This window comes from Macrobrachium nipponense, chromosome 26 (genome assembly GCF_015104395.2).
Source record: "Macrobrachium nipponense isolate FS-2020 chromosome 26, ASM1510439v2, whole genome shotgun sequence".
Lineage (NCBI taxonomy): Eukaryota > Metazoa > Arthropoda > Malacostraca > Decapoda > Palaemonidae > Macrobrachium > Macrobrachium nipponense.
The window spans coordinates 44786719-44811365 of NC_087215.1; the positions used below are offsets into that span (position 1 = coordinate 44786719).

General features: G+C 43.1%; 1 protein-coding gene across 9 annotated transcripts in view; it reads left to right on the plus strand.

Annotated features, from left to right (window-relative positions):
- Positions 1-24647, plus strand: part of LOC135200242 (uncharacterized) — a gene marked incomplete at its 3' end in the record, with an annotated part of 370718 nt that overhangs the window by 89708 nt on the left and 256363 nt on the right. For 7 of the 9 annotated variants that reach the window (XM_064228698.1, XM_064228691.1, XM_064228694.1 and 4 more), the window contains 1 exon segment: positions 18914-18985. In XM_064228698.1, coding sequence (XP_064084768.1) covers positions 18914-18985 — 72 coding nt within the window. 9 annotated transcript variants of the gene reach the window in all.

A 24647-nucleotide genomic window follows, 5' to 3' on the forward strand; every position in this document is an offset into this window, starting at 1 on the left:
AGGACCTTATGGGGTGACTAGCATCAGGAACCAATGGGAGAGCGGGGAGGATGGTGGCGAGTTTACTCAGTTGGCGGCGCGGGAGTTTTAAAATTGTTCTCAGTGGTCCGGGCAAATCTCGGGACTTTATAGCAACAACCTTTCGTATCTTGAAAACTTTTCGTATGTAGAGCAGTAAAATTTTACGTATTGGCTTTCGTAACTTGGATTTTTCGTAAGTTGAGCCTTTCGTATCTCGAGGTACTACTGTATTACTTGCACCACGAGCTAGCTAGGAAGCGCCGGACAGGACCGGTGCTGAGGGGGGGGGGGGGGGGGGTTGTTAGTCTGAGAAGAGTGGACAAGTCATGAACGCCAGGCCACATCAACCGATCAGTGACCACCACCTTACGGGAGCTGTAATTAGCCTACTACTAAAAGGAGCAGAAGACGGTAGGCCAACTGGCACCCTAAAGGAGGCAAGGCCAAGGCAATACACAACAAAATAAGCATAATAAAATGATGAGGAATCACTGGAAGAATTGCAAAAGAGGAACAATAAGGGGAAAAGGAAATACCCAGCAAGGACCTAGCCTAACCCTCCGAGATCGGCACGGATCCGGTCAGGTAGGCTAGCTCGGCCTCCAAGGACGTCATGACGTGGACGGAAGGAACCCAACAAAACCTTCCAAAATCGAAATTTCGATCTTATCAGGTAGGGAGGGTTTAGGCCCAACAAACATGACAAGAGAGGGACTCTCTATCCTGGATCGTCCTCCCAGCAAGCACTGTAGTGCAGGCAGTGGGCAATAATGGAGGGCCTAAAGGGTGGAGGGGTAGGGTCACCTGACCTACCTTCCTAAACCTAGCCTAGGTCTGGTCGGGTAAGCCAGGGTAGGAAAACAAAACTTCCAACCTCACAGTGAAATGAATATCATAAACGTGCATAAAATCGAGTGCATAGCTGGCTAACGTCGAAAATACAATAAAAGCATGCATGCATAAAAACGCGAGAGAGAGAGGGGAATCACCCTCTCTACAAAGATACCGTACCATAGGCTAACTGGAAGCCCAAATACACTACAGTAAGTCCTCGGGTTATGCCGGTCTCGACTTACGATGTTTCGTGGTTACGAACGCTCCCCCATAAAAATATAAAAAATAATATTTTGCGTCGTTCCGTCTTACGCGGTTTAGCGTCGTAAGCGACGTAAACAAACGCGAACTAGTTCCGGGCGCACGGCGGAAGAATACGCTTTGTGGGGGAGAGGACGGCGTCGCTTCGCTACGCTCATTCCTCGCCCATACGCCATTTTGGTTGTTTACACTGCCTCTCTCCCTCGTGTTGTATCGTTTTGTAACTTTTTGCTCTTGTTATGGCTCCCAAGCACAAGGCGGACTCTTCTGATGGTTAGTGCATCGAAGAAAGAAGGAAAAGAAAAGGGCCATCACCATGGAAATTAAAGTGGACATTATAAAGCGATCTGAGAAGGGAGAAACGCCAACAACATTGGCCGCTCGCTTGGCCTTAGCCGTTCGACCGTTGCTACCATTATCAAAGATAAAGAGCGCATCGTTGAACATATGAAAGGATCTGCTCCTATGAAAGCGACAGTGATAACTAAGCAGCGTAGTGGTCTAATAATTGAAATGGAAAGGTTATTGGTGCTTTGGTTGGAAGACCAAAATCAACGGCGTATCCCAGTCAGCCTTATGGTGATTCAGGGAAGGCGAAAGATTGTTTGAAGCGTTGGAGAAGGCGAAAAAGATTGTTTGAATTGCGTTGAAAAAAAAGAAAAGGGGGAGGGAAGTGAAACGTGAAGAGTGTGGCTAGTAGGGGTTGGTTATGCGATTTAAGGCTCGGGCCAATTACCATAACCTTAAAGTGCAAGGTGAAGCTGCTAGTGGGGATGAGAAAGCAGCGAGTGAATTTCCTAAAGCGTTGTCTGAGATAATTAAGGAGGGGGGTTATTCTGCTCAGCAAGTGTTTAACGTAGACGAGACAGGTTTGTTTTGGAAAACGTATGCCTAACCGCACTTACATCGCCAAGGAGGAGAAGTCAGCACCCGGTCATAAAGCCAGCAAGGAGAGGCTAACTTTACTTCTTGGGGGTAATTGCTGCTGGCGACTTCAAAGAAACTGAAAGCCCTTGTTGGTGTATCAGGCTGAAAATCCAAGGGCACTCAAGGGCAGTTGAAGGGTCAACTACCAGTAATTTGGAAGTCCAACAAGAAGGGCATGGGTGACCACTTGCAGTGTTTGAGGATGTTTCGTAAACCATTTTTGTTCCAAGTGTGGAGCGGTATGCGCCTCCAAGGGTATCCCCTTTAAGGTGTTGCGGGGGGTAGTGCTGGACAATGCCCCTGGACACCCTGCCCCAGCTGGGATGACTTCAACCCTAATGTCAAAAAAAAAAAAAGGTGGTTTACCTTCCACCTAATACCACGGCCCTTTTACAGCCTATGGACCCAAGGAGTGATTGCTTCGTTCAAGGCCTACTACCTACGAAGGACAATTGCTATGGCTTTACAGGCAACTGAAACCAGAAGGACTTTGACTCTGAAGGACTTTTGGAAATCCTACAACATCCTTGATGCTGTACAAAGAACATTGCTAATTCCTGGGAGGAGGGTTAAGCAAACAAACATGAATGGTGTCTGGAAGAAATTTGTCCTCAATTGTGAATGATTTCCATGGGTTTGAGGACACAGTTCAGCTAGTTGTCAAGAACGTTTTCTGTTGCCCTTGAGTAAGGGAAATCAATTTGGTTGATGGAGGTTGATGATGTTACAGAGCTTGCTGGAGTCTCATGGCGAGGAGTTATCTGCTGAGGACCTGATACAACTGGAGAAGCAGATGATAGAGGAAGAAGAAGAAGCACCCACCCCAGAGCCCAAGGCTTTCACAAGGCAGGACTTGACAAGAGGTTTTGCAGAGTTGCAGCAAGCGTTGTCAACTTTTGAGGCTCAGGATCCCAACTTGGACAGGTTCACTAGGGTTTCCAGAGGCGTCATGGATTTGATGCAGTGTTACAAGGAGATCTTGGATGAAAAGAGGTCGCTCTCTGTTCAGACTAACCTGGAGCAGTATTTTAAGAAGGTAGAGAGGCCTGCAGGAGATCCTGTACCCTCTACCTCAGCTGCCTCTGCTAATCCAGACTCGCCTGCCCCACAATCTCCAGCACCTTCTGAATGTTCTGCTAACCCAGACTCACCTGCCCCAGTATCTCCAGCACCTTCTGTAGGTTCTCCTCACCTAAAGACTCACCGCCCCAACCTCCGTAGATGTTCTGCCTCACCTCAAGAATCACCTGCCTCAGCTCCAGTAGTATGTTCTGCCTCACTCAAGATCACCTGCCTCAGCATCTCCAGTAGTATGTTCTGCCTCACCTCAAGAATCACCTGCCTCAGCATCTCCAGCATCTTCTGGAGGTTTCTTTTTCTCTTCACTAACCTACCTTCCCCCCAGTCTCTCCAGCACCGCAGCTTCCTCTCCAGTGTGCAAGCCAATCAAATTAATAAAGGTAAGGAATTGTTCTCTCGTTGTTATTGATAGGTATTTACATTAAATCATGTGGTATTTTTCAATGTTCCGACTTACGCTGAAAATCGTGTTACGACGCATCTTAAGAACGGATCAACGTCGTAACTCGAGGACCCCCTGTACTCACGTATAACAAGAAATAAATAAAGAATACATACGAAGGTGAACGAACACGCTCCTGAGGGACTGGGGACAAGCCAAAGGCTAGAAAAAGCGAAATAAACAATTAACAAGAGACCCCAGAGGACGTCAGGAGCGAGTTAGAGCCTACGACGTATAGATAAACGTAAAACCAGCACTCCAGATATGCCAGGAGCTAGGAAATGCATGGGTAAAAATGAAAAAGCGGTAAAAACAGTTAAAAACTAAACGTGAAGTAAATGTAATCATAATCAAGCAAAGGGAAAGAACGCACGCGTCTGATGATGCACCCAAGATGGCGGATGAAAAAAGCGTAACCCCGGTTCGCGAGAACTGAGGGCCAAAAAAGGCTAAAAAGGGGATGCATCGTGACCACACGAAATACCAAAACTTGAAATGGAATACTCAACTTGGATGAAGAAGCTGGAAGCTCTGCAGCAGACATGGCTTCGACAAAAACACACAAAGGGGGAGCAGTGAGAGACACGTGCGAAAAACAACGCGCTAATTACAGGAATGAAGATGCTGGGCGTGAGTGGTAGTAGTAGCGAGCGGAAGGTAGATGTAGTAGTCCTTGTAACGGCTCTTGCCTTGTGAGGGACTTTGAAAGGAATCTTCTAATTGGCAGAAGTCCTGTGATAGTGGCCTCCACTCGCCCCAGTGCTTATACCGATGCCCTTTGGTGATCGAGCTGAGGGTAGTAACTTCAGCATTCCATTTTAGCTTTTTTCTCTGGTATATTTAGAATCTATTTATACCTAGAAATGTGTGCTACAGGACCATTTCACCGGCCGACACAGGTCGAACTCAGAAAAGGGATTTTGACAAAGAAAAAATATATTTCTGGGGAAGACCTGTGTCGCCCAGTGAAATGCTCCCTTTAGCACGCATTTCTAGGTATAAATAGATGCTAAATGTACCAGAGAAAAAAGCTAAATGGAATGCTGAAGTTACTACCCTCAGCTCGATCACCCATAGGGCGTCGGTATAAGCACAGGGATGAGTGGAGGCCACTACCATAGGTTTTCTGCCAATTAGAAGATTCCCTTCAAAGCCCCTCTCTAGGCAGGTGCCATTACAAGGACTACAACATCTACCTTCCGCTCGCTACTACTACAACTCACGCCCGATGGCTTTATTCCTGGATTACGCACCCAAGCTTGGGCTGGCTACAGGGTGGGGACCAGGAAAAGAGAGGGATGGGTTCACTGGGCGACACAGGTCTTCCCCCAGAAATAGATTTTTCCTTTGTCAAAATCCCTTTTCTGGGCTCGACCTGTGTCGGCCGGTGAAATAGTATCAGAGAATGGCCATACAAGCTTGGAAGATACAAAATCAAAAGATACAAGGAAAAATAAAAAATAAATGTTCCCTTAAGATTAAGTTTTAATAACCAATGTAAAGTAACAAGAAAAATTAAATGTTGTCTTAAAATTAGTTTTAATAACCAATGTAAAGTAACAAGATACAATGGTAAAACAGGAGGAACAAATATGACCAGATTCATACTATCCTGGGAAAACAACAGGTAAGGAATACAAAAATGACAAATATAAACTATGTACATGTCCGGCAGTGGATTGATAAGCAATCCAGCCCGGAACCAGAGGGAGATAGGTAGGGATTACGAGCGAGGCAGGTAGGAAAGTGAGTATCAAGGGAAAATTTTTAGCAGAATAAAGGAATAGGAAATAGAGTTCTAAGACTCCGCCATCTCAGGGGAGACGATGCTCCCTGCAGCCACTGCTGAAAATTTAAGGGCTTCTAAATTCTAAATACTGCCAGAGATTTCCAACCCGTATATTTCTTAAGATCCTCGAAGTTCATATTTGTGAAAATAGTTAATTGAGGTAGCCACTGCCCGGATATCATGGACTTGAGGAACTGAATCCGGATTGGCTTGTTTAATAAAATAAAGGATTTGTTGTCTAATTCCTTTTAAGGAAATGGTTCCGCCTTTTTCTCTAATAAAAAGAGGACCCTAAGACTTTTCAGAAGTTCTGGCCAGATAAGATTTTAGTGTGACAATAGGACACAATGATGAGTCCTGTGAGAGAGGTATAATTTTCCATGGAGCCCACCTGTTTTGTGGGTCTTCATTCTTGGCCAAGAATGTTTGATCTGGGGATAGTATAACTTCACCCGACGGGAGGAAATCAATGTGATTTGGGTCTCTAGAGAGAGCCGACAGTTCAGATATTCTGGCGCCTGAAGCCAGACTCATTAAGAATAATGTTTTCTTGAGAAGGGTTATATATGAGCATGAATCATTATCAGTGTCTGAAGCTAATTTGAGTACATCGTTTAAAAACCAGGAGACCGTGTGGGGGCGGTCCACTGGTCTCAGACGGGCACATACTTGAGGGATAGAAGAGAAGTACGAATCTGTCAAATCAATATTAAAGCCAAGCTGAAAAATCGTCCTTAAGGCAGATTTGGTTGTAGTAATGGTACTAGCAGCTAGACCTTTTTCAAACAGGGTTCTAAAGAACGAAATTGCCAGATTCGTAATCATCTTTTGGGCATCTGATTCTTTTAGAAAGATGGCCAATTTCTTTACTGCAGAATCATACTGTCTGAGTGTTGACTCTCTTTTATCTGATTCTATGAACAGGATGTTTAGTGGATCGACACTAGCATCCTTTTGAGCCGCAAACTTCATGAAGTCCATAAAGTTAGGGCATTCAGAATTCTTGAGGAAGCTGACAGTCCGAGTTTGTACTACTTGAATCAGTTCTGGACAGGGAATCCGTCTGGGACGGAGATTCAATTCTAGTAGAAGAGGAAACCAATTGCTCTTCGGCCAGTTGGGTGCAACCAATGCCACCTGTCCTGTGAAAGATCTGAGTTTGTACAGGACTTTCATCAGGAGGTTTACTGGTGGAAATAGGTAAATATTCTGCCAACTGTTCCAGTCTATGGACATCGCATCTGTGGCGTGAGCTAGAGGGTCCAGGTTGGGAGCCACATAACACGGGAGTTTGTGATTGGATTCCGTGGCGAACAGGTCTACCTGAAGGCCCGGGATTTCATTGCAAATCCAACGGAATGACTTCATGTCCAAGGACCACTCCGACTCCAGCGGGGTTGTTCTGGATAGCGAGTCTGCAATGACATTGCGTACTCCTGCCAGGTGAGTAGCTGACAGGTGTCAATGATTTTTCGTTGCTAACGAAAAAATTGCAATCATTACATGATTTACTTTGCTCAACTTGGAGCCGCCTCTGTTTATGCAATGAACTATCACTGTACTGTCCGAGACTAATCTTACATGACTGTTTTTGACTGGAGCTAGACATTTTAAGGCCAGAAAAATGGCCATTGCTTCTAGGACATTGATGTGGAACTGGCAGAATGTATTTGACCACGTTCCATGAACCTTCTTGTACTGGGAGTAGCCCCCCCAACCGCTCAGAGAGGTGTCCATGTGGACTATCAGAGACGGTGGGGGAAATTGCAGTGGCACTGACTTGGAGAGACTCCGGGGTTCCGTCCACGGACGGAGTCTTGTCTTCAATATCAGCGGAATCAGAGATCTTGTCTCTGAATTTGTTGTTGGCTCTCTTCCGCCAGACTCGATTGATATCCTTCAGCCTGGCTTTCAACAGGACGTCTGTTATGGAGGCAAACTGAAGAAAACCTAGAATTCTCTCTTGGGTACGACAAGAAGCCTTTTTGTTCTTAAGGAACTGTCTCGTAGCCTTCGCTATCTCTTTGCACTTCTTTGATGGGAGAGATAGCTTGTGTGAGGTTAGGTCCCATTGGATTCCCAACCATTGAAAGCGGGACGCCGGGATGAGACGAGACTTTTGCTTGTTTATCTGGAAATCCAGATACTCTAGGAATTCTATTACTTTGGCTGTTGCTTTGTGACACTCCTCGTCGTTGCCCAAATGAGCCAGTCGTCTAGGTAAGCTACTAACATTACCCCTTGAGCTCTTAGTTCTTGCACTACTGTCTCTCCTAGTTTGGTGAATATTGTGGGCGCTATGTTGAGCCCGAATGGCATGACTCTGAATGAGTAAGCTTGTTTTTCTAGTTTGAAGCCTAGGTATGGAGAGAAGTTTCTTGCTATCGGAACATGCTAGTAAGCGTATGTAAGATCTATAGAGGTGGTGACGACCCTACGGGGAAGTAAGGTCCGCACCTGCGAGACGGTCAGCATGCGGAATTGAGACGGGACAAGTCCAGAATCACACTTCGTTTGTCCGAGTCCTTCTTTGGTACACTGAACAGACGTCCTTGAAATTTCAGGCAATTGACTTTCTTTATTGACTTCTTTTGAAGGAGATCTTTGGCATAGTCTAGTGGGTCTGTCGTTGGAGTCTGGTGAAAACTGACTGGTGGAGGAGGCCCTTTCTCCCATTTCCACCCCAGACCTTTCGAAACAATGCTGTGGTCCCATGAACTGAAGGTCCAGTGGTCCCGAAAGAGATACAGCCTCCCGCCCACCTGCGGAGTCTCACTGGTTGGTTGAGGTCTTACCTCCCCTGCCTCCTCTGAAGCCTCTGCCTCTAGAACCAGCTCTCTGCCGGAAGACACCTCTGGCTCTGCTACTCCCTGCATGTTTGTTGTAGCCACGAAATGCTCCTCGTGACTCAAAGGAGGCGTTGAAGGCTGGGGAGGCTACTAAAGCGGTTGAAGTCGAAGGTTGCTGAGTCGGTGGACTCTGCACCAGGACAAACTGCTGCTGTGGCTGTGCCTTGGATGTTGAAGGCTTGCCGATCTGGGAGACAGGAACCGCTTGGACAACCGTCTGAGGATGAGAGGACTGGTAAGGCTGGTATTTCCTCGGCCTCTTCCTAGGTTTGGATTGTGGTCCAGGGGCCTCAAACTTCCTTTTGAAGGGAAGTCCCCAACGGACACGAAGGTTCTGGTTAGCTCTAGCTGCCTCGCTGAGGACGTTGTTAACCACGTCCTCAGGGAAGAGGTTGGCACCCCAGATCGAAGCCTTTATGAGCCTGTTTGGTTCGTGTCTTATGGAAGCATTCGCAAAGACATGCTTCCTGCAGGCTCGCCTAGCCACTATAAAGTCATACAGGTCTGATTGGAAGGCCTGTAATAGTGACTTTGTGTGGACCCGAAATAGAGGCTCATCCGCAAACGTTGTAGCAGTCAATTCTGCTGTGATGACTGAGTTAATCAACCTACTCAGTCTGCATCTTGCCTCGAATTCCGCTTTGACCATGGGGTCCGGAATTCTAGGCAAACGTTCACTGAACTGGGCGGAGGCACAACTCTGGGTCGAGTCTGCACTGTGAACGTTGCCGGAGCGTCAGCCCAAAACTCCATATCGCCGGGGAAGAGCAAGGAGGTAACCTCCGTCTCTTTTAGCTGAGGTAAAGGTTTGTCTTCTACCGCAGCTTGCAGAGTTAATTCCACCACCTTCGACGTACAAGGAGTCGGGACTCCTTGTGGGTCCACAAACATCGTGAAGCATCCTTTATGGGGCGTCAACTTTGTGTTGACGCAGTCCCAATCTGTAAGGGTGCGGACCCATGCAGACTGGGCTCGGTCCCTAGGGTAGATGACTGTCTCTTTCGGGACTTTGTCTACCCTGACTAGCGCATCTTCAGCTAGTCTAGCTTAGCCCGGAAAGGGAAATTGAAGGCCCGCCGGGAAGAACTCAAAGTCTTCTACTGGTCGGTTTCCGCAACCTTTGATCCTCGGACAGCACGTAGGGCTGTCAGGCCTTGGCATTCCTGCCGAATCCTCCCACCCAGGACTTCAGGGGAGCCATGGTCGCAGTCGTGAGTGACAAACTAACCTGTAAAAATAATCAAATTAGTATCCCCTGCGTCAAAGAAATTTCCCAAAGTCAACGTATAGCAGAAATTTCACAGAAGCGACGAGACGAGAATGTTACTTACCGACTCGTCTGAGACTATCCTGACCAGTTCGTAGCAAACTGTGCAGGCGTCAGGGTGCCAGACCAAATAATCCTCTACCGGGATGGCGCAGTTGGCATGAGATCGGCAGACCTCATGCCCGTATGGCTTATACAGGGCGGCCGGATATCCCGACACCTGGCAGCGGACCATCTGTAAGTTGAAAAGTCAAATGAGTATCATTAAGTAGAGGCGCTGGAGTTAATTCCGGCCCAATGGATGCACTTTAACCAGATATTTAATCAGTTAAAGGCAATATTGGTTATTAATTTCAACTTACTGGATAATAGAAAAAGCTCTGGGTGTCTCAGCCTGCTCTGGAATTCGTCCTCGGGATCAGTAAAGCTATAACCAGCGGAGAGGGCCTGATACGAGCAGAACGGGGATAAGGTAAGACCTAAGCCTGAGTCTGATCGCATCGCAGCAGAATAATGCAACGTAATCAAATGTAGGCGCATTATCTGAGCCCCGTTCTGTCCCCACCTAAATGGGGAACAGCGATAGCAAAGAAGACGGAAAACCGAGCGACGGAAACAACGGTACAATAACTCCAGTATATTTTCCCTGGCGTGTGTGATGGTAGACCACACTACATCGGAAGCAATACGGAACCGGAGACATACCTACAGAGGCTAATAAAATATATATAATCTAACGTAATCTCTTAAACGCTTCACCTACTCCGGAGTCCATAATCCCGTTCTCATAATAGTAAATGCTGGCGGAGACGGGCTGATACGAGTAGAACAAGGGAAAAGGTAAAACCTAGGCCTGAATCTGATCGCACTGGGGAAGAGAAGCAATTCTAAGGTAACTAGAAACGCAGCTCTAAGCCCAAATCCGCCCCACATAAGTGGGGAGGCGGAGACAACAGGGAGAAAAGACAACTGAGCGGCGGAGCAGTGGTACGTACAATCCGATGTATAGCCTGCTGGCTGGTGTGATGGTAGACCACACCTGACCAGAGGTCTACGGGCCCGGAGACATATTAAAGAGATTACACAAACTACTAGCAACCAATCTCCTCCAACAAATCACCCCCCTGGAAAGATATATGCTCTAGCGGCCGTTCATCGGTAGGATTACTTGAACCGCGAGCTAGCTAGGCAGCGCCGGACAAGACCGGGGCAGGGGGTGGGGGTGGTCTGTAGGAGAGTGGACAAGTCGTGAACGCCTGGCCACAGCAACCGATCAGTGACCCACCACCTTGCGGGAGCTGTAACTAGCCTACTACTAAAGGGAGCAGAAGACAGTAGGCCAACTGACACCCTAAAGGAGGCAAAGGCCCAGGCTACACACAACAAGACAAACATAAAATAAATTATGAGGAAGTACTGGAAGAATTGCGAAAGAGGAACAATAAGGGAGATAGAATACACCCAGCAAGGACCTAGCCTAACCCTCCGAGATCGGTACGGATCCGGTCAGGTAGGCTAGCTCGGCCTCCAAAGGACGTCATGAAGTGGACGGATAGAACCTAATAAAACCCTCCAATATCGAAAAATTCCGATCTGGTCAGGTACGATAGGTCTAGGGCCAACAAACATGACGCGAGAGGGACTCTGTCCTGGACCGCTCTCCCAGCAAGCACAGTAGCGTAGGCAGGGGGCAGTAAGGGTGGGGCCGAGAGGCTGGAGGGGCAGGGCTACCTGACCTACCTTCCAAAACCTAGCCTAGGTCTGGTCGGGTAGGCCAGGGAAGGAAACACAAGAACTTCCAACCTCACAAGGAATATGAATATTTATCAAAAATGTGCATATAATCGAGTGCATTACTGGCTAACATCAAAAATACAATAAAAGAATGCATGCATAAAAATCGTGAGAGAGAGAGAGGAATTGCCCTCTCCACAAAACTGGCATACTATTGGCTAGCTAGAAGCCAAAATACACTACTAGCGTATAATAAATTAATAAATAATACGTACGAAGGGGAACGAACACGCTCCTGAGGGACTGAGGACAAAAGCCAAAGGCTAGAATACGTAAAATAAACAAATAACAAGAGACCCCAGAGTACGTCAGGAGCGAGTTAGGGCATACGACGTTAGGATAAAATTCCTAAAACCAAAGTTCCAGATTTGACAGGAGCTAGAATAATGATGGTATAAACAGTTAAAAGCAAACTGTGAGGAAAGTTATAAATAAACAATGGGAAAGAACGCACGAGTTGAATGATGCACCCAAGATGGCGGATATAAAAGAGCGTCACCCCGGTTCGCGAGAACTAAGGGGCTAAATAAGGGCTAAAAGGGATGCATGGAGCCCACACGAGATACAAAAATGTAAAATGGAATACTCAACTTGGATGAAGAAGCTTGGGGCTCTGGAGCAGACATGGCTTCGTCAAAACACAGAAAAAGGGGCAGCGAAAAAGACACATGCGTTCACTTAGGCGCGCTAATACAGGAATGAAGCCATCGGGCGTGAGTTGTAGTAGTAGCGAGCGGAAGGTAGATGTAGTAGTCCTTGTAATGGCACTTGCCTAGAGAGGGACTTTGAAGGGAATCTTCTAATTGGCAGAAAACCTGTGGTAGTGGCCTCCACTCGCCCCTGTGCTTATGCCGACGCTGTATGGGTGTTCGAGCTGAGGGTAGTAACTTCAGCATTCCATTTAGCTTTTTTCTCTGGTATATTTAGCATCTATTTATACCTAGAAATGCGTGCTACAGGAGCTTTTTACCGGCCGACACAGGTCGAACCCAGAAATTAAGATAGAAAATGCAGAACAAAAGATTATACAATCAAAAGAAAATGAAAAACAGGACTTAGCAGAAAAGACCCTAGAAAATATCAAGCAAAACCCCAAACTATTTTACTCATATGTGAAAAAGATGAGTAAAAGAAGAGTAGAAATAGGCCCTCTAAGAAATGAAGGGAGATTAATGAATGAAAAAAAGGAAATATGCAACATATTAGCAGAATGATATAAGAGAGACTTTATTCACTAGAATTGATAATGAAGATAATGATACAGAAATAAGAGATGAAAATAATGAATATTTATTGGACATAGATATTAATGAAGCTGATATTATGCAGGCTATTAATGAAATTAAAAATGGATCAGCAGTCAGACCAGATGGCGTCCCTGCCATTTTGTTAAAGAAAGTAGTTCATTCTATCGCAAAGCCGCTTGCAATATTATTAAGACAAAGTGTAGATAGAGGCAAGTAATTATAGGCCTGTGAGTCTAACATCACATATTGTGAAAGTGTATGAAAGGGTAATGAAGAAAAATACAATGAAACATTTAATGAAAAATAATTTGTTAATATAGGACAACATGGTTTTGTACCCAGAAAAAGAACACAAACCCAACTGTTAGTTCACTGTGAGAACATATACTACACAAATATGATAAATGAAAAAGAAGCAGATGTGGTTTACATAGACTTTGTAAAAGCTTTTGACAAGGTTGACCATAATATAGTAGCGAAGAAAATTAGAAAACAATATAGTGGACAAAGTAGGAAGATGGATAAAAGAATTGTTGCAAAACGGAATATAAATAGTGATTGCAAATAATGAGAAATCGAATGAAGCCAAGGTAATATCTGATGTGCCACAAGGTACGGTGTTAGCTACACTGCTGTTTAATATGATTGCATACATAAATAGTAATTTTAAGGACTCTGTAGTGAGTAGTTTTGCCGCTGACACAAGAATAAGTAGAGAAATTACTTGTGATGAAGATAGGAACTAGCTACAAAGAGACCTAAATGAAATATATGAATGGGCAGAGGTAAATAGGATGGTATTTAACTCGATAAATTTTAATCAATAAATTATGGTGATAAAGAAGGAATGCTATATGCATATAGGGGACCTAATAACAAGACAATCACAAATAAGGAAGCAGTTAAGTTTATCTTAGTTTTTCCAGACCACTGAGCTGATTAACAGCTCTCCTAGGGTTGGGCTGAAGGATTAAATATTTTTACGTGGCTAGGAACTATTTGGTTACCTGGCAATGAGACCTACAGTTTATTGTGGAATCCGAACCACATTATATCGAGAAATTAAATTCTATCACCAGAAATAAATTCCTCTGATTCTGCATTGGCAGAACGGAGAATCAAGCTTCGGACCATCAGATTGGAAGGCGAGCACGAAAACAACTCCTCCAACGAGGAACTCCTTTTGGTAATGGTGAAATGTTGAAGATGACTTTGAAATTATATTGATAATATCATTTCAAAGACTACCTAATACAGTAATAGAGTAATGTTTAAGGTAAATTTGATGTAGGATGATACTTTAAATATACTTTTGGTATTTCAACTTTCAAGATACATAGGCAGTTATAAGCATTTTTAGATGGGAGTTCTAAGGAATGTTCAATGTTAAGATGTGCATTTTGAAAAAAGCATGAACAATAACACCCTTTTACTTATCATATATACAGTGGTCACCCTGTATTCATGGGGGATGCATGCCAGAAACAACCACAAATAGTTGGAACCCTTTTTTTAAAATGGTTAAACCTCCTATTTTGTCAGTTAAAACTCCAGAAAACCCTACTAAAAATTTGTATACCTGGTTTTATCACAAATATTGCATCTTATGGTGAAATTGATAAAAAAATATTAAAAAGAAATAAACAGGAATTTGTGGATATTTCTCATAGAAAAATACTGCGAACAGGCGAATATATTTTCTGGGCTATCATCATCAAGTGTTTGGCTCTGACATTGAATGCCTGTTATCTGGCTGGTTTTCCTGTTTTTGACTGTACTGTACTAGTTTTTGCTGCACATTTTGTGATGATTTCTGTACATTCCACTGCTGATATTTTGGTCCTTTGCCATCACCATCTTCACTTTACTGCTATTACCTATTGGCCATTGTCAAATTTAAAGCAGTTAATACTGTTTTGATATTGGTTACTGTGCAAGCCCACAATTGACACCCAATGAGGGAATACCTTATTGAAATTACATTTTAGTGGTTTGCTCTTATATCTCTAAAATGCATCTTCAGTAAATAACAGGAATTGTGGAAATAGAAAATCTGACAATAGCACATACATATTAAACTGACTTTTGGATTGAGGTACTCTTTTATTTAAAAAAGAACACCACACTGAAGGAAAATTATCTTAGCTTCAGATTTTTTTATACTCGTCTTACTCAAAGGTTTTTGAATGCAGAACACTTACACTCAAACATATTTTTAGTGATTGTTCAACTTTCAACCAACAATGTAGAGGAGAGCAGTGATGATTTGGACTGTGGGTTGGTCCAGACAGTACATTTCCCAGAAAACATAAGTGTCCATGAGCTCCGAAAAATCACATGAAATCTTGCAAGTTTATTTACCATTGAATTGGCACATGGACTTTGGATGAGAGATGATGCATACTTTAGTATAAAGGTTAAATTTTGTGCTTTTTCTCATTTCTTATGTAATATTTTGCGTGTAAATCGTAAGGTGTGGTGTGGTGAATAACATAAGGGAGTTTATTATCAGACTTGGGTGTGAATTTGTACTGTATGATGAAGATGACCCTGTAATCTAAAGGACTTGGAGCTGAGGATGTCATCAAGTGGTTATGATATGTTGGGGATAGTTCAGACATTCTAGGGTGGGGATGATTCGGACATGTCCGAATTATCCCTCCTAGCAAACCTTTACAAATTATGGATCCCAACAAAGAAACAAAAATTTTCTCTAATAATATTTACATTATATTTTGTGCATTTGCATTCATTAGCCCCTCATTACCTTATAAAGCACTTCATAAACCCATCATAGTACCATTCAATACAAAGAAAAATAGCGTATCCTTGATCCTTAAAGTCAGTCATGGGATGAGAGCATAAGAAGAAAACCAATAGGGAAAGGGATGTTGCTGCTATAGAAAATACACTCCAGGAGTTTAGAGAAAAGGTGGTTCAGGTAGAACAATTGCTCTTGAGTTCGGAATCCCTCAGAGCCCATTTCATGGAAGAAAGATGGAAACTGGGTTGACTAGGAGGGTTTTCACCACCTACACCATCATCACAACAGATTTCTCCTGAGAATATTCAACCATTCCCAAAAGCTGGAGAGAGGAAGGAGAGACACTAAAGGCAGAAAGCAGGGAAGATGTATGATTGCAATGGAAACTCCAGAAAAGCTTGAACTTGAACAGAAAGAACTGAAGAAAAAGCCAAGAAGGAAATAAAGTTTGGAAATAATACTTCAAGAACATCAAAAAGCAAGAAAAATGCTAAAATGTTAGACTCAGGACCAGACCAGTGATGAAGACCATCATTATCTTGAAGATCTCTTGACAGCCAAGCTTAACAATAATTGCTCTGACATCTCAGAGGACGAAATCTAAGACAAAAGTTGGTTTCATTGATAAATTCCCAAAGGAGGGAGATTTTGTTCTTGCTTGGATAGATCCAGTGAAAGGCAGCCAAATCGACTATGTAGGTAAATTAATCAGCAATTTAGACAAGGATGATGAATTTCAGGTTTCTCATTTAAGAAAATCACAGAACTTTGCTGCTAATAGTTTTATGTTTCCATAAATTGAAGATAAAGCAACTATTGGTAAAGCAGCAGTAATTGGATTGCTTCCAAACCCAGTTCAGCATAGTACGTATTAAAAGAAAGCAGGGGTATTTCAAAGTTTGTTAGGCTAACTTAGATTAACATTTAGGTAAAACAAATCTCATGTATATTTGATTTACATTTTGTGTTTGGTTTTTACTCATGGAGGGAATAAATTCAAGGATATTTTGGTTATTTAATAATTTGATGGCAAGGATATTTCAATTAGTGTTTATTCTGAATGATACAAAATTCTTTAAACAAACTTTTAACATTTATTCTTACTAAACATTGTGGTTTTGAGTTACATTTTCTGTCTGCCGTTGACCAAAGGGGAGAATAATCTTTTAAGTTGATTTTTATTATTTCAATAAAACATTTTGTGTGGTATTTATGTTTCATTTATCATCTGACATGAAGGTAAATATTCAGTTATAATAATTGTCCAAACCATCATCATGGGTGGGCGTGAGTCAGACATTCTGGAAACTTTTATTTGAAGATAAATAGCTTCAAGTATAGTAAAGTATACTACTTTCCACATTCACTTGTAAATGTAGGATGATGAATTACATATTGACCTGCCAAGGACATCTCTGCTCCTTGAACTCTTACTTCTAGATAGAAATTATAAAAAAGTGTCCAAACCATCACTGCTCTCCACTACATTTAGTATCTGAAACAAATCCATGAAAGAAAGTTTGTCAGAATCATTATCATTTTCAGTTTATCTTGTGCATTATATGTTTAAGATGTTGCATGTAATAATTACCATAATATTCAATATAATAATTAAAAATACACCTGTAGAAGTAGGCCTAAGAGAGTTAAGAAAGTTAATTTGGTGTCTTATCAAACTAAATCAAAGCAATGAGACCAAAAGTGTCAGTTTGAATTTAGTAGTGTAGTAGTTGTGGATTTTTCTTAAGTAAAGTTTTATATAGTATTCTTGGTATTGGGGTTCATGTTTTTCTTAGTTCATAGTGAAAGCAATATTTGATTGTCAGTTTTTCAAAAATGTTTAATCCCGAGAACATTCAAAATCATCAGAGGATTTTTGTTGATACTTAAAGAGGAGGATTTTTTTATAGTATGTATATTATTGTGTCACTTGGAATAGGGAGTATTTATAAGTGGAGGTTAGTGTCAGAGAGGCTACCTTTGACTAATCCTGAGAGCTTATTCTGTTATCAGACATTCATCAGGAGCCCTTTAAAGTGCTTTTCTTCTTTTTACAGTAATACCTTGAGATATGAGTATAATCCATTCCTGGACTGAGCTCATAAGTCAATTTGCTCATATCTCAATTCAGTTTTTCCCATATGAAAGGATTGACAAAAATTTCATCCGTTCCGGCCCTTTAAAAACACCCAAATCATCAATAAAAGCCAATTCAGTTTTCCCCATGTGAAATAACTGACAAAAATTTAATCTGTTCCGGCCCTCTAAAAACACCCAAATCAACAATACGTAATAGCAATGGAAAAAAACATGTTTTTAATTGCTATACTGTGTAGACATACTGTACACACACACAAAATGATATAATAAATGATTACTGTGATATGAAATAAAATGTGGTTTCATTATGAGCTCGTACTGTCAAGACAGACGATAGCAGCTAACGATGCTGTGTGCAGAGGAGGAGGGAGGGAGAGATAGTTGGACGGTACCATATTTAATACTGTTCCTTTATATTTGTCCATAACTTAGACATGATAGTTATGCCATTGTGCTCTTGATAGCGTCCTTCTGTTTGAGGATTGTACATATCGTCGATGTACTCTGCTAGTAGTTGCGTGCCAACTCGCCCACGCAGACACCAAGCTCATGTTTCTTAATAATTTCATGCTTCATGTCAATCATCATCATCATGCATTTTTTCTTCTCACTGCCAACCTTACCACTCACTTTCTTAGGACCCGTCACTTATTACAAAGAATGTTCACAAATACAGTGAAAATCACGTAAATAATGCAAACACAACACAGGAGAGGCTTTGGAGTTGTGTACGGATGTCGATGACCACGTAAACTGAACGAATGAAGCAGGCTTAGACTTGGCCATCTAGTATTAGCATCTGTAAGCGTGCTCGTATCTCAACATTGTGCTCGTATCCCAGCAAAATTTACTCGGAGGCTAGCTTGTACCTTGGAATGCTTGTATGTTGGAGCACTCGTATGTTGAGGTATTAATGTATTTATTTTTAACAAACATATCATGTCAATGTCATTGGCCTTTTTGTATTATGGCAATGTTTAATGTAATGCAATCAATTAATCAGTCTTGCTGATTTTTAAACTTTTTGATAACAATCTTAAACATATACTATGTAGTAAGCTTTATTGACATCATCCTTGGTACAGCAGACTAGATATAGTTCATGTACATGAAGTTTACAGTTACATGTGCATCAAAAGTAATTATTAGTCATTTTTTAATGTGTGTTACTTCTGTATGAAGACAGTAATTTGAAAACTAATTGCATGTCATGAATAACAACAATTGCTTGTTGCTTAGAAAAAGTTCTTTTACTGCTACCCCTCTTGATTAAATACAGCAGTATTTTATTCCTACATGTACTAGTGTGAAAATCATTTGAAGGCTGTCAGGTTATGGAAATCTCTATCTACATGGTTGCCTCAAATAGGTCATTGAGCAATAGAAATTTAATTTTGATCTGCAGTGGAAAACACCATAAAATTATGGTTTATAGTTATGAAACATAATAAATATATTTTTTTTTACAAATTTTTATTCTTGTTTTATGATCTACATTTTATCTCATGACAGCAAGTATTTTTGTTTTGTTTTTACAGAAACTGCAGTACCAACACATGTTCTTAATACTAATGATGGTGTGCCCAATGAGACAGAAGCAAACATGGGAGGTAATTATTGAGTCATTTTAGAATACATAATGCATATTTTACCTTTAACCTTCTAAGATCTGGACTTTTAATCCTCCAGACACATATTTTTTTACTATATTGAGGAACCAAATAGAATTAGGGGCAAAGAGACTTGAGGTAAGAAAAACCCTAAGAAACTAAACTCTGAAGTAACAAATAAAATTAACTCTTATTTTGATAATGCATTTTTACTTAATGTTTTTATGTATTATTGGTAAAACATTATAAACACAGTGAACTCCCTGTATTCCCGTTTGCAAGATTTATGGACTCTGCTATGTGTGGGTTTCTCTATGGAATATATATACCCATTATTCAGGGAAAATTTGCCTATTAGGGGTATTTTTCAATGAGAAATATTCATCAAATTGTAATGCATTTGTTCTTACAAGATATATGAACCCTCGGTCCTTTACAATAGGAATTGCTTAAGGCGGTCCGATAGTCTCTCCAAACCAATGTAACATTCCAATTTGCTTTCAGCTGTCGATGTGGATAGATGTGTGCTACACCACTCTCTGCCCGACTGTTGTTGCTGATTTCTTTTCAATCCCTTGGGGATTTTCCATGTTCTTTTGGTGTATTGTTTTTGTGATTGTGGTTGTTTATTGACATAATAATGTAACTAACCCACAATGTACAACCTTTGTTGACTTCTGTCTCCAGCTGGCATTGCCCCGGGGTGGAAGAGGAGTGTGTGGTAAGGTACATGCTTCCCTCGATGTTGATCCTCGTGCCCTCTGCCCATCTTGCTGAGGGCATGAGTGTAATTTGGATGATCAGTGTGTGGTGTGTTTGCTTTGGTTCATGGTGCAGTGGGGGAAGTTTGCTGGGAGGAAATAAATTAGGAAGACTAAATCTATGGTGGGGAGTAGTGTGCCTCCCACCACTCCTCTGGTAGCTAACCCCTCCTCTTCCTACCTATCTCATGACAACTGTCCTGTACTCACTGCCACCCCATTGGGGGAAGTCTCTTCAACTGCTTCCTCTTTTGACAAGTCGCAGTGGGAAGAAAGGGGTGGGACCAGCTGCTGTGGACATGTACCTGGGTAATGCTCCTCTGAGGGTTTCTCCTCACTTCGAAGGTACGCCTTCAAAGGGAGGACCCCCCCCCCCTATTAACCTGACTGTTGCTTCCACAAGTGAGGTGATAGGACTAGACCAGGCTTGGACATCGCTGGGACTCGTGGGGACGCCTTCTGCGCAAGCGTTGCTGACACACCTGAATAGTAGTGCCAGTAGTGCCATGACTCCTGTTGTTGTCATCGCTACTACTGTAACGGTGACTCAACTTGGATATTATGCGCCTCTCCACCTAGTGGACACATTACCCTTCAAGCGTGTCTCCAACGGTAGTAATGGAGACTAGGACTCATATGCTTTCCCTTAATCTCCCAGTTCCTGTGCCTACAGTGCTTCCTCGCCCTTGATTTGGGGTGGCACCGCTACCTGTCCTGAGGATTACTGCTCCACCTCTGTCTACCCTGGTTGTGACAGAAGTGACCCCACTTGTTGTTCTACCGCCTCCTTACCTCCCCCTTTGAAGTTCACGGCCTAAGAAGAGGAAGGTAGCTTTTCCCCCCACAAACTTGTAAGGGTTTGCATCCTCCCCCTTGGGAGGAAGCAGTTGGCTCTCTTGTCGCTGCTAGCAGTGGTGCTGCTACAGCACGGCGAGGACCTCTGCATTCTCCTTGGGAAAGCGACTTGCTAAGGCAACCACACACTCCTATAGCCACGCCCCTGTCATCATCGCGGGTTGGTACCAGGGTGCGGCTCATTCATTCTGAAAGTTGTGGTGTTAGAGAGAATGAGAGCATTTGATCCTTCTTTCATATTCCCTCTACCTCCTCGGGATACACCGGGAGGGGCGAGGTGGATAGGAGGTATCCTGTAGAGTGTTCTCTATGGGGTTAAGTGTCATGGGCCTACATTCCTGGAGGAGTATTAGCGCCCTACCAGGGGTACACCCGCGTCATTTAGGAAGGATCCAGGGGGTCTGATGAGGTTCTCCCTCAGGGGATAGTAGATGGGGAGGACTGGTCTCTCGAAGGGGCCTCAGGGCCCTTTTCCCAGAAACTTGGACAACCCCAAGGTACAGAGGACCTTTGCTGAGATTGTAGCGCTGATTTGTCAGCACAACGATCTCGGTGACTGCCCCTCTTGTCTCGAATCCTTCTGGGGACCCAATGGGGAACCCAGGGCTTCGACAGGGCTGCTGTGGTCAGCTTTGGCTGAAGGTGTATTAGACCAGGTGGATAATCTCTCCGGACAAGAGAATTCACTCAGGTGCAATTGTTTGGACAAAGTGTTTCCCCCTCCTCTATCTTGCCAGAGGCACTTCTTTACGCCCTCGGAGAGGCCTCTACTGACCAAACAGGTTGACGGGGCCTGGTTCACGTGGGTCCTGGTCTGTCACTGAAACACTCTTCGGTCTGTCACTGCAGCACTTGATGAGTGACATGTATCTCTCTCTCTCTCTCTCTTCCATCTCTCTCGCCTCTCTCTCTCTCTCTCTCTCTCTCTCTCTCTCTCATGGCAGTTCTTTAGGCAGTCTCCTGGTTAGACCTGTGGTCATTCACAGTGTTTAAGGTCACTGCTTCTTTTAGGGCTATCATCTTAGGAGAAGAATTGGCTTTTGGGAGACTATGCCAGGCTGGAGGTAGGGCTATATCCTACCTGGCCCACCAGACAGCAAACCTGGTGGGGCGAACCTGGTTCTCAAGAGACATGACACTGTTCTCTCTCAAGTGACCAAGTCCCCTGACCCAGAGTTGGTACTGGCCCTGCGTAACGGACCGTTGCTAGGTTATACCTCTCTCTTCAACAGATAGTAGGTAGAGGCTGCTGTAGACAAGTGCAGGGATGACGATAAGGACTGGCTTGTCCACCAGGCAGTGGTTAAGACTTCTGTGTCTTTGCGCTCTACTGTGACTAGGCCGAGTCTAGCTAGCACCTCTTTGGCCCTGAAGAAGTCCTCCTTTTCTAGAGGTCCTGAGGAGCAACCCAGCCTTCTTCCTCTATAGAAGGAGCAATGTCACGCCCCTTTCAGCCTTCCTTGCCTTCGGGAAAGGGGGTTTAAGGGAAGGAAGAAGAACGGGAAACACTAGGGACAGTGTTCCCCTCCAGCTGCTGACACTAGTTGGGGGGTGCCTTTCAAGCCATTGGGCAACATGGCAGCAATATAGAGCAGAGACCTGGGTAGTAGGTGCCTTTTGGAAGGGATATCTACTTCCATTTGAGTCTCCACCACCCCTCACCAACCACCTGGTCCATCTCCCATCCCATATACTAGTAAGATCTTTGAAGCACCAAGCACTGGTGAAAGAAGTGAAGAAGATGCTGAGCAAGGGCGCTGTAGAAGTTTTGTTGGGCCAGTCTCCAGGGTGCAGCAGCTGGGTCTTTCTGTAGAGAGGACTTTGAGGGGATGGAGACCAGTCATAGACCCTTCTCCCCTGAACCGATTTGTTCACCAGACTTGGTTCAAGATGAAGACAGTACGATCAGTGCTTGCCTTTATCAGGGAGAACAACTTAATGCTTACAGTGGACTTGAAGGATGTGTATTTCCAGATACCCATTCATCAGTCTTCCCACAAGTACCTCTGCTTTGTCCTCGGGGAAACAGTCAACCAGTTCAGGGCAGTCTGTTATGGGCTCTCGACCACTCCCCAGGTGTTCATGAAAGTGTTCAACCGGGTCTCAGTTTGGGCACATTTGCACTGGTTACGTCTTCTGAGGTATCTCGACGATTGGCTTGTCCTGATGAGCTCTCGCTCACGGTTGCTACAGGACAGAGATCGACTCCTCAAGTTTTGTCAGGATCTAGGGATCATGATAAATCTCTAGATAGCCGATCTCAAACCCAGGCAGAGGACGATGTATCTGGACATGCTGATAGACAATGTAGCAACAAGAATCTTCCCCTCAGACTCTCGTATCAGCAGGTTCAGAGAGGCAGCGCACACGCTGTCCCTGTCTCGAAAGGAACATCCTGCTGGGCTATGGCAAGTTGTGATAGGTCATCTGTTGTCTTTAGCGAAGCTAGTCCCCCATGGTTGGCTTCACCTTCAGTCTTTCCAGTGGAGACTGAGGGAATACTGGTCACAGTCCCGCAACCTTCAGTCATCTCTTGTCCCACTCTCACAGGAGATGAGTGAAGACTTGGACTGATGGCTTAACAACAGGAAACTCGTAATAGGAGTGGATCTTTTCACTCCCCCTCCGGGCATGCTTCTGTTCTCAGATGCATCGATCGAGGGATGGGGCACACACCTGGAGGAGTTGCTGACTGCAGGGGTGTTGAACCAGCACAACAAACACCTTCACATCAACATCCTGGAACTCAAGGCAGCCTTCCTGACTCTCCAAGAGTTTCCCGACCATGTGATGGGACACTTACGACCGCAATAGGTTACAGCCAACCGGTCGTAAGACAATTTGGACGGAAGTCGGCCCATGTTAATTTACCATAACAATATTATACTAGCCTAGCCTACACTAGGGTAATCGGTACCATCTATACATATAGAGTAGCCTAGCCTACACTACACAGTATACTTTATGCATATATGGCATAGTAATTATTAATTTCAGCTAATTCTTTGATGTTTAATGCACTTTGGCATATGATAATTCAGTACAAAGAGAAACTGAATAACATTAACAAGTAACAAGTTAGCCTCGCGTATACGATGATGATATCATGGTACAAATATCATATATGTACATACAAATAGAATACAGTAGCCTAGCCTACAGTATACTGTATACTACTACATATAAGATATAATTTAGGAATTTATTAATATAAGCCAATTTTGGAGGTTCAATGCATTCTAAATATGAGTTATCTGTATAAAAAAATTGGACACGAAAAAGGAATCAGATTTGGACCGACATCGGCATAATTGAGTAATGGCTTGCTGCTGATGGCTACGTATATTTATGAAATAAAAACGATGAATATTCTTTTAAAAAGTTATACATTACTGTACCTAATAATATTGTAAGTATTCACATATTATTTTATCAAAAATACTAACAAAGCAGTCAATGTTTTGGTTTGGAAATCAGTTGATGGCAAATACGAATTTATTTAGCTGTATTTAACTCAATTCAGAGCAAATTGCCTTCTTCTAGTTAGCATAAAATATCTAGATACTTTACTTATATGAGACAAGGTAATCTGTCACTATACAATGTGTTTTCAAGTTGAAATATGAATTTAATATGTCTCGTGAACTAAATTTTTTTTTCTCGTTAGCAGATTTGTTGTGGGCATGTTTATTGTGTAAAACTATTACCTGATTCTGTTTGCTAGTTTCACTTGATTTCATCGTAGTACGAGCTTTCCCGTTACAACTGTAAAATTTGTTCTTTCAAGATCAAAAGTTTTGATTAAAATGATTCTCTCTCAATTTTATCTATGGTTGTGTTTGATGGGATAAGTTTACTGAGTCATATCCTTGTTGGTTGTTGCCAATGCAGAATAATAGTCACTAGCAGCTCCAAAAGTGAGCTGCGAGTGTAGAGAGGCAGGAGCTGGGGAAAAACTGTCATACGTTCAGCTGGACATCACTCTTTCATGCTCATGTTGCTTCCCAGTCATTTTAGTTTTGTGGTTGTAAAGTTGATCAGTCGTA